At 39.1% G+C, this 19,482-nt stretch overlaps 1 protein-coding gene across 1 annotated transcript in view; it reads left to right on the top strand.

Moving 5' to 3' along the window:
- ttn.2 (titin, tandem duplicate 2) overlaps window positions 1–19,482 on the top strand; it is a 308,270-nt gene that overhangs the window by 46,961 nt on the left and 241,827 nt on the right. The window contains exons 39-40 of the mRNA XM_048599205.1: window positions 11,038–11,226; window positions 14,932–14,982. Of these exons, the coding sequence (XP_048455162.1) occupies window positions 11,038–11,226; window positions 14,932–14,982 (240 nt within the window). The remainder of the gene's footprint in view (window positions 1–11,037; window positions 11,227–14,931; window positions 14,983–19,482) is intronic.

Genomic DNA, 19,482 nt, shown 5'->3' on the forward strand with positions numbered 1-19,482 from the left:
GAAGGCTGACGTTTTGGGCCTAGACCCTTCTTCAGAAATTCATTTCTGAAGAAGGGTCTAGGCCCGAAATGTCAGCCTTCCTGCTCCTCTGATGCTGCTTGGTCTGCTGTGTTCATCCAGCTCTACACCTTGTTATCTCTGAAGGCTGAGTGGCCTACTTTTGTTTTTTGATCATATGTTTATATATTTACCATATAAAAGGCACTATGTAAGCATCATGCAGGGTGTGTAAAATTTAATTGCATTGCACTCGTAATTTTAGCACTGGAATGTTGGTTTAGTAACAAGATTATATGCATGACACATATGTGGAGAAACTCAGCAGCTCTGGCATATGTGTGAGGGAGAAACAGAGTCACCCTTTTCAGAGTTAACCTGTATCTCTCCACAGATGCTGCCTGACCTGCTAAGTTTGATATTCAGCATCCTCTGTGTTTGTTTCAGATTTCCAGCATCCACTGTGCTTTGCCTTTATTACATCCATGGCAGTTCAACACACGTACAGAGTGATGCATACCAAATACCATCTTGATGAATATGATAATGCGGGCGGTTCATGTGTGTAAAAGAAATATGGACAGAAGGCAGGCCATGTTTGTTTATGTGTGACACTGACTTGATGCCATCTATGTCATTTTGAATCTTGCTGCTCCTTTCTCTCTTCATTTTTTCCAGGTATCACTAACAATTCCAGCAGTTTTTACACTTCCCTAATTGCCCTTGAAGTAAATGGTTTGCTATGTCACTTCAGAGAACCATTAAGTGTCATTGCTATGAAGCCAGACTTCCATGTAAACAAGACCAAGTAATGACAACAGATTTCCTTCTTTAAAGGACATTATTGAATCAGATGAGTTTTTATGACAATTGATAGTGATTAATACTGGCACTAGCTTGCAATTCCAGATTTTTATTAATTGAATTTAAAATATGCTAATTGCCAGCTGTGTTCCGAAGAAGAGTCATATCAGACTTGAGACAATTACCTGTGTTTCTCTCTCCACTGCAAGACCTGCTGAGTTTCTGTAGCACTTTTTGTTTCCATCCACAGGACATTAGCTGGTCCACTGGACTGCGAGTCTAGTGCCATTACTATTACACCACCATCTCCCCAACTCTCATTTAATATTGTGCTCATGAGAGGTATTCTCATCACTGCTAATGAAAGAGAACACTAACATGTTACACTGGCCTTGTTTGAGTATTTGAAAGTGCTGTGTATTTAGAGAAGTTGATAACAGTTGATAAAATCTGTAGACTGTGCTGCATGTGGAATAGGCATTACTTGTAACTACAAGGTTCCGAGCACCAATTTCTCCCAACTGTGGGACAAGTTTCCCTGGGCTGCTGTGTGAGAGGGAGATGGTGTGGAGGCAACAGCAGTGAAAATAACCTACTCGCAAAGAGAATTGGGAATAGGCTCTTCACACCTACGACTGACTAAGCCAGGAAGAGGAATCTGCTGTTCTCCAAAGAGATTGTCACAGAAGTGTGCGACTGCTTGGATCCCGAGCTGCAGCCTCCAATCGGGATGAGGCCAGTGTTTTCAGTCACCATGATGGTGTCCATGGCATTCAGTTTGTTTGGGTCCAGATCCTACCAGGCCAGAACAGGGGACACAACTAACATCTCCAGGCTGCCATTCAGTGCTCCATCAGAGAGGTGACAGAGGTTCTGTCTTTCATGGCTTTGTTGTTTTTCTCTGAACTGAGAGAGACAGGAGGAGCATGCATATGGCTTCTGCACGATAATGCAGTTCTCCACAGTGCAGGGTGCAATCGACTGCACATTACTGGCTTCGCGAACTCTGCACCCAGATGGTGATATGAACTGAAACCATTTAACTTTCCATTCATTCGCTATGGACTTGTTATGTAACCATACTCAATACATCACCCTAGTGAATGTCTTCTGTCCTGGGAGTAGTCATGAGACATTTATTCTACACTAACCTTCAGTTGCAAGAATCTTTCACCAAAACAGAGATGGGAATCAAGGACAATAAGTTTTACATTGTTAATAACACCCTGGGTAAACCAGCCACACAAGGCCAACATGCTGCTATGTGGACCATCTTCAGGCAGATAGCAGAGTACTAAAACAATGATTACCTTGTCTGGAGGAGCCCTGTACTGGCCAGAGCAAGAATCCACCTTGTTTTGATCTGTTTCTCCTTTTACATCCTGGTCATTATAAAGACACAGTCTTTAATTACCACCAGGGATACAACAAACACCTCAGAAGGAGAAGCAAGCAGATGGGAGAAAGGGAGCAAGAAGCCAGACCATCAATGTACAAGCTGGGCTTTCTTCATGTGCGTCATTTGACTTTGCTTCTCATGAATAAAACAACAAATCTCCATTGTTTAGAAATTCCATGCCTTCCCATCCATTTTTATTAGATCATCAGATTTTCCTCAATCCTAAAATAAAAGCCACCAGGGAGTAATCATCTGATATCAACTTTATGCAACAGAGCATCAATACTTGAATTAATCATCCTTGTGCATTTCCTTAGTGCCTGTTTTCTGTGTGCCTTGGTCTGCCCTAGTGCAACAAATTAGTTCTACCCCAGTGGCAGCAGAATGCTTGATGGAAGAATGGCTGCTTGCAAGTGCCTTGTGGGGCAGTCTCAAGCAGCACTGGGATTTGAAAGCTTGGCTTCACACATACTACCTCAGCATGGTCAGTGGCAAACCTAGCTGGCTGGTTGAAAAAGCAGCAGGGCCACTGACAGATTGGTAGTGGTTGGAGCACAAACACTGACATCCTGAGAGAGAGCAGCAGGTTTGTGCTGCACAGCCCGGCACCACTCCCTTGGGTTGGTGCCTCGGCAATCCTCTGGCTGTGCTGGAAGGCGGATTGCTGGATTGGGAGACTCTGCAAAACCCTTTGAGTACCGGTACCTGTAGTTGTGATGGCAGCTTTCTGAGCCTTTGTGACGAAAGCTAAGATTTGCTGATCTCAGTTTGAGCTTCCATTGCAGCACTGGTTGGCTGGGTGTAGCCTTCTTGTGCTGCCATGGAAACCACCACAGTTCACGGTTGGGCCCACAGGTTTGCTACCACTTCCTCTTTGGAAAGAATATGATGCAAGCTCTGCTCACAGCTCGAGTCAACCTGGAATCTGACTTCTGCATGTTTCTTGACATTGGCAATGGGAGTGTGGCAGGTGCTAATACATGAATAATGTTTGTCTGCATGACCTTCAACCTTTTTGGTTGAGGGTAAAGTAAGAATTTAGAAGGTAATAAGTAGGAACTTACTGTCTGCCTCAGTAGGCTACTGTTCACTGGTCACTGCCTCTATGACCACTGCTGCAATGGTGGAAAGCACTGTCTCCTCTATGGAGATGAGCAGATGCAGCATTGCACACAGCCCACAGCCCTCACCCCTCACCCAAACAGTGAGTTGCTTTCTTATCAATTCAAGGCCACCTCGTCCTGCAAAGAGTGGGAAGTGTGTTTTTGAGTGTGGTACTAACCATTTGAAAGTTGTGCATGCCAGAATTACATAGCTGGCAGTATGTGCAAGCTGTGAGGTGTGAGTATGTGGTTTGTGGCACTTCAGAGTGTATGAAGGTAAGCTCACATTGTGAATGTGAGGTATGAGTTCAAGTTAATCATGATTGTTGTTAGGCAAGTGAAGGAAATATGGTAAAAGGAAAATTGTGTGAAGCTAATGGTACTTAGGAAATGACATCTGAAGATGCATTCTCCAACCCTAACTACGCATGTATGAGACCATTAGATTTGTTTTGGCACTGCATCCAAATGCTCAAGGCTGGATTGTTGCCACTTACCATAATGGCTATCTGTTCTTGCTGACTTTGCAGTTTGTTTGAGTGTGAACTGAGGCACTCCAAGAGAAGAGGATCTATCTCCAATGTAGCTCCAAAACCAAGGCCTCCAGCATGGTATCTGAGAGTTTTGGGGCACACTGTCTGGCCTGTTGTACTATATTTATAGATTCTGCCTGATCTATGACTATTATTTAACCGTTTCAAGTTCCTGCTGCAGTCAAAATAGTGCAGATTAGGTTTAGTTTATGGCCTGTACGGAGGCATACAGCTCCTCAACAGTACCTTCAGCATTGGATTGCATGCCACAATCATTAAAATTACAGTGTGAAATTTGCCTACTTCCTGTATTGTTTTTGATGGTTACAGGATAAACATTAAGATCATGATCCCTGCACCCAGTTTCAAAGGTATTCCACTTTAATGGCTGATGTTGCTGCAGTTATGTTTTATTTCTCTAATACCATTTTCTAACCTCTACCAGCCGGTTCAATGTTTCTTTTCTTTCTATGTACATGACAACCTGAAATTTGTAAATGGCAACAATTTATTTATACCATACCTGTGATGCAGCAAAATCTGCCAAGGTACTTAACAGGAGAATTATAAAAAATATACTAAGCCACCTTAAAAAAATATTAGAACAAATGGTGTAAAGCTTTGCCAAAGTGGTAGTTTTTAAAGGAAGAAAACAAAGATAAGATGATTGGTGAGGGGATTTTAGAGCTTATGTTCCTGGAAGCTGAAGGCACCAGCACTGATGGATGAACCATTAAAAATGAGGATGCTCAAAAAGTCAGAATTGAAAGACCACAGATGTTTCAGAGGATCATAGGACTGGAGAAAATTACAGAGGTATCAGAGGAGCAAAACCATGGATGAATTTGATAATGAGTTTGAGGATTTAAAGATCAAAGTATAGCTCATCAAGGAGACATAGTAGGTTGGTAAGCACAGGTGTGAGTTAGGACATGGACAGTAGAGAATTGGATGAATGTTTATGGACTCTTGTGGAAGAATCGTCCGCAGTGCATTGGAATGGTGAAGTCTACAGAAGAGCTTCCCAAATGGACTTTGGAGAATCTTGAGGTCATGACACTAAGGCAGTAATGACTGCCATGGTAGTTCTGACCACATTATAGCAACTGGGTACAGGTCCATGCTTCCCGTTCCCACTCTCCCATGTCTCCCCAACCTCGTGCTCTCTGTTTTCCGTGAAGGCTCACAGAAATCATCAAGCATTGAAGTGGGGTCTCAGTAGGAAAATGTTTCAAGAAGCGCTGATCTAGAGGTAACAACAGAATAAATAATGGAGGGTTTCCACAGCAAGTGAGCTAAGGCAGTGGTAGAATAGAATAGAAGAGAAATTTATTGTCACTTGTACTTTTATTTGAAAAATACAGTGAAAAGTTTTATTAGTTGCCCTACCATGACGCCTATGTTAATGACAGAAGTCATAGGTAATAAGAAAAAAAAATTTAAAAAGCTCATTGCAGTTCAGTTAAAGGCTCCTAGGCTAGGGAAAAGTCAATTTAAGGAACAATGGAATACTTGGAAGATGCAGCCAGGAAGAGACTGCCACATTGGGCCACTGGAATATTGGGCTGGAAGCCTCCACTAGAGAAGATTGCCATTCTGGGCCAAGACCACCAGCTGGACCATTGAAGTACCTCAAAGCTGATCCAAAGCAGGCCTCCACACGGGAACAAAACCTCCATGCGTGGACAAGACTGCCATGCCAGGCCGAGGTGTTGAATGCTGTAATGGAGCGCAGGCATTAGTATTGGAACAGGAAGGATCTGTACCATTGGAATGGTCTCCACCTGACCCAAGCTGGGACCAATGTTCTAGCGAAAAGGCTAAATAAGGTGGTCAACGGCACTTTAAACTAGAAATTGGAGGGTAGGGAAGGATAAAACTCTGAGAAGTATAATGGCCAATGGGAAACAAAGCAGCAGGTTAACACCTGTGGGGGTGGATTTAGCTGCATAGAAAAGTATATAAAAAAAAAGGAAAACTCAGGAAAGATCACGAAAGTCTCCAGAACACAAAATAGGACAGTGTTTGGAAAGGGTCAGGAGTCAAACTTCAAGCACACTGGATAAAGGGATGACAAAGAGAAGAGGGACGGTAAATACAGGACTGAAGATGTTGTATCTGAATGCACACAGTATACGAAATAAGGTAAATGAGCTGTGGCACAGATTGAAATTGGCAGGTATGATGTGATGGGCATCATGGAGACGTGGCTGCAAGGGGATCAGGACTGGGAGCTAAATATCCAAGGATATACATCCTATCGAAAAGACAGGCAGGTGGGCAGAGGGAGTGGGGTTACCTTATTAGTAAGAAATGAATAAATCAATAGTAAGAAACAATGTAGGGTCAGATGGTGTAGATTCTGTGTGGGTAGAGTTGAGGAACTGCAAAGGTGAGAAAAAGAACATAATGTGAGTTATGTACAGGTCTCCAAACAGTAGTCAGGAGCTGGGGCACAAGATACACCAGGAGATGGAAAAGGCGTGTAAAAAAGGCAAGGTTACAGTGATCATGGGAGATTTCAATATGCAGGTGGACTGGGAAAACCCGTTTGGTAGTGGATCACAAGAAAAGGAATTTTTATATACTTTTCTATGCAGCTAAATCCACCCCCACATTTTGGAGATAAGGGAGCTTAAGGTGAAGGAACCTTTAGGAGGCAGTGACCATAACATGATAGAATTTACTCTGCAATTTGAGAGGGAGAAGGTGGAATCAGAGGTAATAGTATTACAGCTGAATAAAAGTAACTACAGAGGCATGAGGGAGGAGCTGACCTGAATTGACTGGGAGAGGAGCATAGCAGGACAGACAGTGGAAAAGCAATGGCAGGAGTTTCTGCGAGTAATTCAGAAGACACAGCAAAAACTCATTCCTAGGAAAAAGAAACATGGCACAGGGACAATGAGGCAACCATGACTGAAAGTCAGGGACAGCATAAAAGCAAATGAGAAAGCATACATTGCGGCCAAGGGCAATGGAAACCCGAAGGATTGGAACACCTACAAAGACCAACAGAGAACACCCAATAAGGACATTAGGAGGGAGAAGATTATATGAGGGTAAGCTAGCCAGTACTATAAAAAAATTGCAAGAGTTTCTTTAGGTATACAACGGGTAAAAGAGAGGCAAAAGTGGACATTGGGCCACTGGAAAATGATGCTGGAGAAGTAGTAATGGGGAACAAAGAAATGGCAGAGGAACTGAACAAGTACTTTGTGTCAGTCTTCAGAGTGGAAGACATGAGTAACATTCCAAAAATTCAAGAGAGTCAGGGGAAAGAGATGAGTATGGTGACCATCACCAAGGAGAAGGTGCCGAAAAACTGAAAGATCTGAAGTGAATAAATCACCTGGACCAGATGAACTGCACCCCTGAGTTCTGAAGGAGATAGCTAAAGAGATAGTGGAGGCATTAGTGGTGATCTTTCAGGCATCACTGGAGTCAGGGAGGGTCCCAGAGGACTGGAAAATCGCGAGTGTAACCACCTGTTTAAGAAGGGAATGAGGCAAAAGATAGGAAATTACAGGCCAATTAGGCTGACCTCAGTTGTTGGTAAGATTTTAGAATCCATTGTGAAGGATGAAATTTCTGAATACTTGGAAGTGCATGGTAAAATAGGGCAAAGTCAGCATGGTTTCATCAAGGGAAGGTCATGCCTGACAAATCTGCTGGAATTCCTTGAGGAGGTAACGAGCAGGTTAGACCAAGGAGAGCCAATGGATGTTATCTACTTGGACTTCCAGAAGGTCTTTGACAAGGTGCCACACAGGAGGCTGCTGAGTAAGATAAGGGCCCATGGTGTGAGAGGCAAGGTGCTAGCATGGATAGAAGATTGACTGTCTGGCAGAAAGCAGAGAGTGGGGATAACAGGCTCTTTCTCAGGATGGCAGCCGGTGACAAGTGGTGTTCCACAAGGATCAGTGTTAGGGCTACAACTCTTCACTTTATACCTTAATGATCTAGATGAAGGAACTGAGGGCATTCTGGCTAAGTTTGCAGATGATACAAAGATAGGTGGAGGAACAGGTAGTATTGAGGAAGCGGCGAGACTGCAGAAGGATTTAGACAGGTTAGGAGTGTGGGCAAAGAAGTGGCAGATGGAATACAACATTGGAACGTGTGAGGTCATGCAATTTGCTAGGAAGTATTAGAGGCATAGACTATTTTCTAAATAGGGAGAAAATTCAGAAATCTGAAGTGCAAAGGGACTTGGGAGTTCTAGTCCAGGATTCCCTTAAGGTAAACTTGCAGGTTGAGAAGGCAGATACAATGTTGGCATATATTTTGAGAGGACTAGAATATAAAAGCAGGGATGTACCTCTGAGGCTTTATAAGGCTCTGGTCAGACCACATTTAGAATATTGTGAGTAATTTTGGGCCCTGTACCTCAGGAAGAATATACTGGCCCTGGAGCGCATCCGGAGGAGGTTCACGAGAATGATGCCAGGATTGAAAATCTTAACATATGAGGAATGGTTGAGGACTCTGGGTCTATACTTGATAGAGTTTAGAAGAAAGGAGGAGATTTAATTGGAACTTACAGAAAATTGAACAGACTGGACAGAGTGGACGTTGGGAAGATGTTTCCATTAGCAGGAGAGACTAGGATTCGAGGCACAACCTTAGTGTCCGAGGGACTGTAAGAGAGAGACCCTTTAGAATGGAGATGAGGAGAAACATCACCAGCCAGAGAGTGGTGAGTCTATTGAACTCACTCCTTCAGAAGGCTATGGAAGTCAGGTCATTGAGTATATTTAGGACAGAGATAGATAGGTTCTTGATTGTCAAGGGCATCAAAGGTTATGGGGAGAAAGTGGGAGAATGGGGTTGAGAAACTTATCAGACATGATTGAATGGCTGAGCAGACTTGATGGGCCAAATGGCTTAATTTCTGCTCCAATGTCTTATGGTTTAAATAGGCATTCCTTATGATGATATGGCTATGTGATTAAAAGCTAACAATACCAAGGTTGCAAGCAGACTGGGCCACATTCAGACTATTACTAAGAAAGGGGATGAGGCTGACTATGTCCATTCTTTTATTAATACAGTTATGTTTCATTTATTCCTTTAAAATCTAGTTTCACTTTATGAATTGCCTCTAGATTCCTAGTTTTGTTCTGGATACTATATATGTTGCTGAACTCATAGTTTAATTTGTTTTTTCCCTCTTGCTCTAATTTTAATTTATTTTATACTGATATAATTTCTCCTTATATTTTAAAGTCTGTAACTTTATCTGTTCCTGACCATTTATATAATCTCTACTACTTTCCTTTTATCTGACCTCTCCTCTCAGTTCCTTCACCCACCTGCTCAAGTGCAGTTAGGGCTGTGCAACCTGTGAATGAATAAGCAAAAAGTTGTTGGTGGCAGTACACCATTTAAATGAGATCTCTTCTTTCCCTCACCATTCTTCAGCCATTCATATACCTTCCTGATCTGGTAACCTAAATGTCAAGTCAGCCTCAAATTGCAATCCTGAAATTTGTATCTTTGAAGTTTTGCTTCTTAACTCAATCCCGGATACTGATTTAGCAGGGACCCTCAGTGACCTTGCTAATGACATTGGTGTGACATGGGAAGAACTAGGTCTTTCTGCTGCAAATTCTTCTCCAGTTGCACCTAAAAAAATCCTTTAAGATATAGACAACACATTCTTTTTGACTGTCAGTTATGATCATGGAAGATTCTGCTATTTCCTACTTATCAATTACCCTCTGATGATGATTTTTCCTGTTTTACTTGCTACCTTTTGAAATTTCCTGCTTCATGACAGCACAGTTAGCATTCTGGCATTTGCTACTGCAGCCTTCATCTCTACCCCCACTTGTAGCAGATATGTTGTAATGTTGAATGCCACTATTTTCAGAGTACTTCCTCTCTGTTTCCCCTACATTCCCCCTTCCATGCTAACTGAAAATGATACAGTTGTCGTTCTACTTGAGTATTTTTTTCTGATCAGTTTCTGGGCTCCATCCGGAAATTTCTAACCCTTCCTGTGTCTCAGACTGGACTCTGCAGTCAAGCTCAGAGAATCTGAGCTGGAAGATCTCATGATGGATACATTTCCTATATTGTTCAGGCCGATCTTAATGGCCATAATTTCTCATATCCTGCAGTTTCAACACCCAGTCTGTGCTGCAACAATCTTTATTCATTATTGTCAGAAATGATTTGTTTTTAGTGTGAATTGCCTTTACTAATGTTTAGATTATAATCAGTTGATGCATTCAGTTTGACTTCAACTTGTTAATTATTTATTTTAATTAAGCAAGTATTTATCTATTGTTTAAATGTGTCAGCCATTTATTCCATACAAATTGGATTCCGGTAATGTTGGTTTTACTCCACCTAATTTATTTAGTCGAGGTGGTGGTGTAGTGGTATTGTCTTTCACCTACTAATCTACAGGTTTTATGCCAATACTCTTGAAGCATGAGTTCAAATACCATCATAGCAGATGGTGAAAGTTGAATTCAACCAAAATTTGGAGCTAAAAGCTGGCCTAATGGTGTCTATGTGTCAATGGTCATAAAAACCCATCTGGTTTACTGATGTCTTTCGGGGTAGGGAATCTGCCATCTTTGTGATCTGACCTACATGTGACTGTAGACCCTCAGAAATGTGGTTTGCTCTTAACTACAGAAATGGTCTATTGAGACTAAACAAATGTCAGCCTTGCAGTGACACCCGCATGCCATGAAGGAATAAAATGAGAAAAGCCTTGATTAAGGCTATTTGGCCATCTTCATTTAAAACTTTAATTGTATTGTGAAAGACTTAAATACCACTAGAAACACCAGACTGTAATTGTAGGGCTTCAGTGCAATTTACTCTGTGCTGGCTATAATGTCAATTTTGTGTTCTTTCTTCTGTTCGTCTGCCATTTATATAGTTCTTTTTTAATGTGCTTCTCTCTGCCCCACAATTTTTTTTTGCTGCTACAGTTCCAATTGTTTTTATGGGGTACTGCTTTCTGCCCTTGCTTCCTTTACATAGACAGCAGATTTTTGTGATACACATACTCTGTTTATGCTTCAGCTACAATATTTCAAATTATATGTAGTCTACTATTATATTGAGTTTAAGTATGACACATTTACGCTTATTACTCACAAAGTTAGAATTTGTTAACAAGATCAACTCGGAACAATTTTTTTTGATGAAATTGCATTTCTTTTTAAAACACATTTAGATCTGAAGGTTACATGGTATAGTAAGCAGAAGGAGATCAAACAATCACGGTTCTTCAAGATGGTTCAGTTTGAAGATACTTATCAGCTGGAAATTGCTGAAGTATACCCGGAGGATGAAGGAATCTATAAATGTGTGGCATCCAACTCTGTTGGCGAAGTGTCATGTACTGCAAACTTAAAACTGGAAGGTAAATTAGCTTAAATCATTATGTTTGGCTTTACATTGCTACATTTGTCATTATTTTTACACATCTGTTTTCCTGGTATGAACTCTGAAGCATTCTTCTGCCTGCAGTTGTTCTCGCTATTTTGACATTGCCTGCATCATTCATTTCTAAACATCATCACAATTCGGCCAGCAACTGTGTTCACTTCTCGGGATGGCATGTGCATTTTGTGCTTGTACTGCTGATCACCATTCCACCTTGCCTTTATACCTACCATTTGTTGAAACATTTTATCAGCTTTAGACCTCATCAAGCAACTCACCTAGTCTACACATCTTTTCATATCTATTGTATCTCATGGCCAGCTCTTTCATCCACCTCTGAAGTAAACAGTAGAGGCCATCTTATGTGCACTGTGGAATTCCACCATAACATGATCATCCTTTATCATTAAATAAGTTTCTTTTGTTTAAAGGATCGTAATGTGTTACAACTGTAAATTTAATAAGGAATAAAGTTTTTTTTATTTAATCATTCTGTTTGGATTTTTTGATTAAGGTTAGGTCTTCTCTTGCAGTGGTTTCAATTTTAAGATTTTTCCAGAGAACTAAAAAATAAGATGAAAGTTTTTATCAAATGCACCTAAGTAATTCAAACATAGAAAACCTTTTTTTTAAATGTTGCACGTCTGTGCTTTGGCTTTTCGTTTGTAATGCCAGTCATACAATTCAAACCCTGATTTCCTTTCCAGGATATAAAAAGGTTGATTACATCAAAGACTCAGTATCTTATGTATGTCCTCATTTGGTTCTTCTGAAGGAGCAACATAAACAATTGCCTACTTTTATTAACAGCATTTTAAGTAGGCAAGTACACAATAGGGCAGCAATCAAATTTTATGTGATAGTTTCTGGTGTCCCCACATCAGAGACCTTAGGACTGCATAATGGACAGTTAATGAAGCCAAGAAAAGTCCTGATACTTCATTTTGATAATTCTGAGAACAATGCCACCCTTTTATTGATGCAAGAATAAAATTAGGATAGTGTTAACTGATTCAGCAATTTCAGCAAAGTACAGTTCATGTCAGGCAATAACTGCACACAAAATAAATGATGCTGCTGAAAAAGCTAGTGCTACTACATGCACAATAATTGAAGTTCAAACAATTTATTCTCCATCTGCGACTTGCTGTGCTACTTTTGATGGCATATTTTATCCTTGATTTTTTTCTGCTCCTCTTTGGTTTCACACGTCCTATAACCTCATGTTTCTAAAATCTGATCACTTTTACGTACCATTTAAAAAACCTTTCATCTTCATTTATATAGATGCATTCATCTTCATCTTGAGAATTTGCAAGAGAAGAACTAAATCTTCGTTTTTTTTCCATGAATGCTGTTTTCTCCTATAGAATGTAGCAGATGTTATTGAGGAAAAGGACATGGGAGTTTTCCTCAATCAAGTGAATTGCACTTCTTTAGCATGTGGCTCGCATGCTGGGTTGCCCTTTGGACAACATGAGCTGTTGCTTTTGTTATTTTGCCAGTCATGATTTAATATCATGATTAATATTTTGTCTTTTGTTACTCAGATTACAAAGTGCAAAGCATAGATAGTCAGAGCATAACAACTTCTGGAAAAGCTGTAGACGAATCCATCGTTTCAAAGACTTTTGAAGTATCAAAAATGCATGTGGAGTCCCCTGTGACCATAACGCATACAAAGAACTATGCAAAAGAAATCAGTTTACAGCAAGAACATACATACAATGTTCAGATGTTTGAAAGTGTTTCCATGAATTCATCGAGCAAGACCGTTTCTTCTGAAAGATGGGAAGAATGCCAAAAAATTGCCCACACAGAAACAATCAGAAGTGGCTACCAATGTCCACCAAAAATCCTGCAAGATATGAATAATGTCCCAGTTTTGTTAGGTGAAACGGCATCTCTAAAATGTCAAGTCTTAGCATTCCCAAGACCTGAAATAAAATGGTACAGAGAAGGCCAAGAACTTGTGGCAGTTAAGAGAATAAAAATTGTCACTATAACAGAGGATGAAGTCTTGACGTCATCAGAATTAATTATACGAGAAGTTCAAGAAAAAGACACAGGGACCTATAGATGTAAAGCTCTAAATCTTTATGGTGAGGTTAAATGTGAAGCTGAAATAACTGTTACTGCAGCTAAACCTGCCCTTGAGGTTCCCATGATTCTGCTTGAACTTAGTGATCTGAGGGTGAAAGCTGGTCAGGTGGCACAATTCATCTGTTCTTTTAGTGGGCAATCTTTCTCAGAGGTCATTTGGAGTCAAAGAAGCAAAAGACTGGAAGAATCAGAAAGACTGAAGATTTCTCAGAACGGAAATGTCATGTCACTCACAATCCTTAATGTGCATTTAGAAGATCAGGGACAGTACAGCTGTACTGCAAGAAATGAAGGTGGTGAAATGAAGACTACAGCTGTACTAATAGTTGAAGGTGGTTGTTTCTAATTTTATTTACAAACAAAATCCTGATCTATCCACTTCATTGTTTCGTTTCCAAAATAAGTCTAGTATCATGTTAAGAAGATCCTAAATTTACCTTTTGATAGTAAAATATTTAGTTAAACATGTTTAGTTAGTGATTTATATAAAACTTAACACTAGATATTTCATCACACCAATCTGCATGTGTTATTGAAAACACTGAGTCTTGCTGTTATAAAATTGTACAAATATTTACTTTGCTGAAATTGATAAGACAGTTAACATTTATCCTAATTTTATTCTTGCATAGCTGAAGAATCAAAACCCAAAACAGGTGCAAAAATTCCCACTGATAGCAATTCAGATAGCACTAAAACTGAACAAAGACCACATATTACATCTGATAGCAAACTAGAAGTACTAACGAAGCCATCAAGTCCACCACCATCTTCAACCAAAAGGCCAATTCGAAGAGAGAAGCCAAGGAGCCATGATTATTATCCTGACATAGTGCCCTTCGATGAGCTGATAGACACTGGAGCCATAGCACCGATGTTCTTAGAAAAGTTGCCACCAGAAGTCATTGTACAAAACGGAGAAGATGTTTTACTGTTTTGCCTTGTAAAAGGTGTACCATCACCCTGTGTACTTTGGCTGTACAACCAACGCATAGTTGAAGAATCTTCATTGTGTTCCATTAAACATGATGGGTTGCTATGCAGTTTAAAGTTACAGAAAGTCAGCCAGAGTCACAGTGGCACTTATTCATGCAAAGCGGTTAACTCTGCTGGAGAAACAGCGTGCAACACACTACTTAGAGTGACAGGTTGGCAATTGCATGCTTTGGTCCTTCCCAATGTGACTCTATCATGCATCTCAGCACATCTCATTGAAAGATTCTTTACAGAAAGTCATCTTTTGACTTGTGGATTATTGCATTTCTTTTTCCTGAAATCAGAATAGGCATGTTGAGGCATGTTTGATGGTTTGATACAGAACAAAATGGAGAATGAACTTTTTATTTGTAAAATCCTGGATTGTCTGAACTAGCTTTGTGAATCGACCAGTTGCCTGGTACAGCCTTCTGGAAATCATAATTAGCAACTACACTTTAATGGTTTTGCATGTATGTTTCGGATGTCTTTGCATATTCCATGTATTCCTGTTTTCATTTTCTTATTTTGCACTTTTAATATAGGAATGGAAAATAATATTGTATTCTTGCTATGATATTCAATATTATTCATTTCCATGCAGCTCCGAAGATTCAAGACAAAATTGAACAGCAAATAGAAATGGAAGTGAGAGGTAATATTTTTATCATTATTTGATAAAAATTTCTTGAATTTTATATCAATTTTAGGTTCCGACTACTGCCCTGTATGCATTGGTATTTTGCCATCATAGTAAGTTGTGTTGCATTGCAAAATATCAAAATCGCATGTTATCTGTTTCTATCTGATTTGTTTACAAGTCTGGTTTGTTGTCATCATTTTCATATTGGTGTAAATAAAATAATTCTTTAACCTCAATATTTATTTTACAGGCAACTTTATTTTTTTAACATGTATTAGTTCCTCATAATTCAGTCGAATTTTAATTTTGAATTGCTTATTATCGTAATTGATATGCTGCAACAGGAATATATAGAGATGCATGTTAGATTCTATTAAGAAGTATATAATGAGGTGTTTAAATCAATTGTCAATTATTTGCCATTTCATAATTGAACGCTAGACATATTTATTTATTTTATGATTACTAGAATCAGTACTTCTGTTTGTATCATGCATTTCTGAGTTTCCATTAAGGTTTGCAATACTAATTGCATCTGGTATTTAGGAGGACTTGTAGGGTGCATTTTGCTAAAGAAACTTGGTCAGGGTATTTTTCATTTTTGTGTCCAGTTTTTCCATTTACATGACATCAGTCTATCTTCATGTATTCACACTGGCTTGCAGATAGCAGTATGTGTTCATGTACGCTGGCATTTTTGCGTAACATTGTGAATCTAGCAACTATATTAGTTCGAATAAACGCCTTCTCATGCAAATTAGAAGGATTACTGTTACGGATAAATTTATTTCCTTCTATTTATTAAAATTTTAAAATTATTTACCAAACTTGCTATACAATTTACCTATGCTGCAAGGATCAGAAAGGGCGTTTATTCTGCTGTCTGCAAGTCAGGTAAGAACTTGTAATAATCTAGCTATCCCCCAATCATTATAGGGACTGATTTTACATTGCAAAACAAAAACAAAATTCTGTCATGAGATCACTTTATGTTTCTTTGAAAACATATACTCTAATGATTTTTGAGAAGAAATTGCTACAGTCTGAAGAAGGAACAAAGAACGAGCGATTTTCCTGCTCAGAATCATTAAAAAAGAAAATGGTCTTGCGTTTATTCGAACAAATATGGTGAGTGAATTTTTTATAGTATTTGTGAAAAAGCTTATGTATTACATTCATCATTTCATTGTATTACAGATTTGTGCTAAATTTAATTCTTATAATGTTTGAACTGAAACTTCATGCTTTTTTTTGCAGAATTATTTTTTGATGACGGGAGAGAACATTTGGAGAACAGAGAAAATATACGGGAAGCATTTTCTGATGCTGAAGATTATTTAGATCAGGAACTTGTTTCTGCTGATCGTTGTGCAAGCAGAACATCTTCTATAAGTTCCTGGTCTGAGAATTTCAGGCCATCTTTTACTGAAAAGCTAAAATTCAAATCTGTAATGGAGGGAGAGCAAGCTATTTTTAGATGCAAACTTGTTGCCAGTCCTGCACCAAAGGTTGCATGGTTTCATAACAACAGACCCATACATAAAGATTCAAGAAGGATTATTAAAATAGATAGCACGATGCACATTCACAACTCAAGTTTGGAAATCAATAATGTAGAAGAGAAGGATTCAGGAAGTTACAGAATATTTGCAATAAACTCTGAGGGTTCAGCAGAAGCAACTGCATCTTTACTTGTTGCCCTTAAAGAAGAGAAAAATGCAAATTATATCAGTTTTGTGAAAAGATCAGAAATGGCTCACAAGAGCATAGACTCTTTAGTTAAAAAACGTAATGCAAGACTTAGAGTTGATCTCCGACATGTTGGATCTCCTTTTGATAAGAAATATCAGGTTCCAGGAATTTTGCATAAACAGCCAAATTCTAAAAGCAAACTGATGCGTACAATGTATTTTGAAAGAATGCCAATAAAACATGATCTGTTTAGTGATAATTCTGTAGAAATGCAGTCATCTAGGTTGTATGGGAGGATTCACAGCAAGGATAGCTTGATTGATGAAGACATTAAAATTAAATTACAGCTTTTACGAGAAGCTAAAAGGAGGAAAAGGTTTTCTCTTGCATTTTCTGAAGCTTCATTTGACTTGGGCACAGCATCAACTGAAGGCAATCTGAAGTACAATTATGCTGACTTAGACAGAGGGCGCAGCAGAAGCATGGGGGACCTTGACTGCATGGATTTTGATTGTTGTAAGCCTTATTTTGTGCAAGGACAGGAATTGTCATCCGGTAAATATTTTCAGAGAGAATATCCTGAATTTAAATATCGAATGGAATGGATATTAGGACTTCCTTCACATGAAGTAGAATCTCAGAGAGCCCCTGAAGACAATATTATTGAGCAATCTTGCAGAACAAAAGACATACATTCATTAAAAGAGCAAGTTCTGAAAGATAATTTAATTCAAGAGACAGAACAGTCACAGAAAAATCAACACTGGTTAGAAGAACAAGAAACTGATGAATACTATTTTCAGAAAGACTATGATACGAGAAAAGAACTGGAGAGTGAACATTCCGAAGACCCACAGGCACTTTCTAACCAATGGTTTGGATCCACCTCTGGTAAGCAGAGGACTTTACTAACTAAAGGGAAGGGAGTTTTGCTTGAACCTTCCAAGGTTGAAGAAGCAAAGTTACTTAAAGAAATACCACAATCTGAAGACAGTGATTGTATGGAAATGCTATGGAAGAAAGAATTCCCAACATTCACCAGAACACTGATAAAACAAACTCCTGTGCAATTAAAGAAATATCCAAGTAAGTCTGACTTCAAGGAAGACCATGACTTACTTTCTGATAAATGGTCTGAAAGTTTAATGAGTATGCAGCGTTCACTAGCAAAGGAGACTGAAACTGACCAGTCAATGGTTGATTGTTCCAAAGCAACTGAAGTCAATGTATCCAGGTTTGATGAAAAAGCTGAGATAATGAGAGAATGTACACAAAAGCCAAAGCCTTCTCCCTTAGAGGAAGAAGAAATCACAACCATTTTCAGAGCAGCATTAGAAGATAACACATCAGGAAGAAGCAAAACGTGTCAAGTTGAAGTCAAAGAACATCCAAATGCATTTCAAGACCAAAGGGCTGGGAATGTCTCAGTAAAACAAGCATCTGGATTTGACCATATAATCTTTGATCAAATGAAACCAGTATCCGAGGATAGTGTGATAAGTATCTCTAAAGTCCACCATGAAGCCAAACAATATGAAGATCAAGTTAAAGATTATACCCATATGATGACATCCTCTATTTTACCAGAGCAAAAAGCAACCTCAGGTTTTATCAGTTCTTTGACGAAAGAAATACCAGAAGAAGTAAAAGATACTTCTTATAAATCTAGTAAGGTAGACCATGAGACACCTCCAGGGCAACAGCCTGAGAGATTCATTCATGTACAGAGAGATTTACCAACTCAGAGACCTGAGAGCCGTCATAAAATGTCTGATCAATCTGAATCATCAGTTAGCCAAGCAGAGATAATTAATACACCCCAAATCAGGCAAAATAAAACACAAGATGAAGGACAGTTTATATTTTCCATCCATTCTTTGAGACATTCTCCCTTGACAGCAAAAACCAGAGAGAGTGCAACTTTTGCCAGAAAAGTGATAAAACAAACGCCAATGGAAACAAAAGACTTTCCAAATGAATTTGATGTTAAAGAAGAAAGTGAGCCAATTTCTGATAAAAGGCTTGAAAATATTATTCATGCAGAGGAAGACACCCCAGCAGTAACATCTGAAGATATCCATGCAATCCAAATGCCTGATCAATTTAGATCAACAGTAAAACATACAGAGGTGATTGGTGCATCTAAACTCAGCCAAAAAGAACAGTATGAAGGCAAGGTTAAAGACTTCACTTCAACACTGAACCCTTGTAAATTTAACAAAGAAGAACACTCAACATTTGTCAGTTCATCAACAAGTGAAACAGCAGTAGAAGCAAAAGAATTTCGTTATGAATCCGAAGTTGAGGAGAGTGGCACAAAACCTCCAGATCAGTTTGTTGGAGATTTTGTTAGTATGTTGAGAGAGTTTGGAACAGAGCTATCTCCAGCTGCCCATCCTGCACCCGACAGAGATTTTGTAACAGAAATATCTAAAGATGTCCATATTCTACCCGACAGAGATTTTGTGGCAGAGATATCTGAAGATGTCCATGGAATACCTACTCGGGATTTTGTAACAGAAATATCTGCAGATGCCTATATTGTGCACAACAAAGATTTTCTGGCAGAAATATCTAAAGATGTCCATCCTGCAGCCGACAGAGATTATGTAACAATAATGTCTAAAGATGTCCATACAGTGCCCAATAGAGATTTTGTAACAGAAGTATCCAAAGATGCCCATACAGTACCCGATAGAGACTTTGTAACAGAAATATCTATAGATGTCCATACAGTACCCGATAGAGATTTTGTAACAGAAATATCAAAAGATGTCCATACGATACCTGACAGAGATTTTGTAACAAAAATATCTGCAG

Source organism: Rhincodon typus, chromosome 7 (genome assembly GCF_021869965.1).
Source record: "Rhincodon typus isolate 14 chromosome 7, sRhiTyp1.1, whole genome shotgun sequence".
NCBI classification, from domain to species: Eukaryota; Metazoa; Chordata; class Chondrichthyes; order Orectolobiformes; family Rhincodontidae; genus Rhincodon; species Rhincodon typus.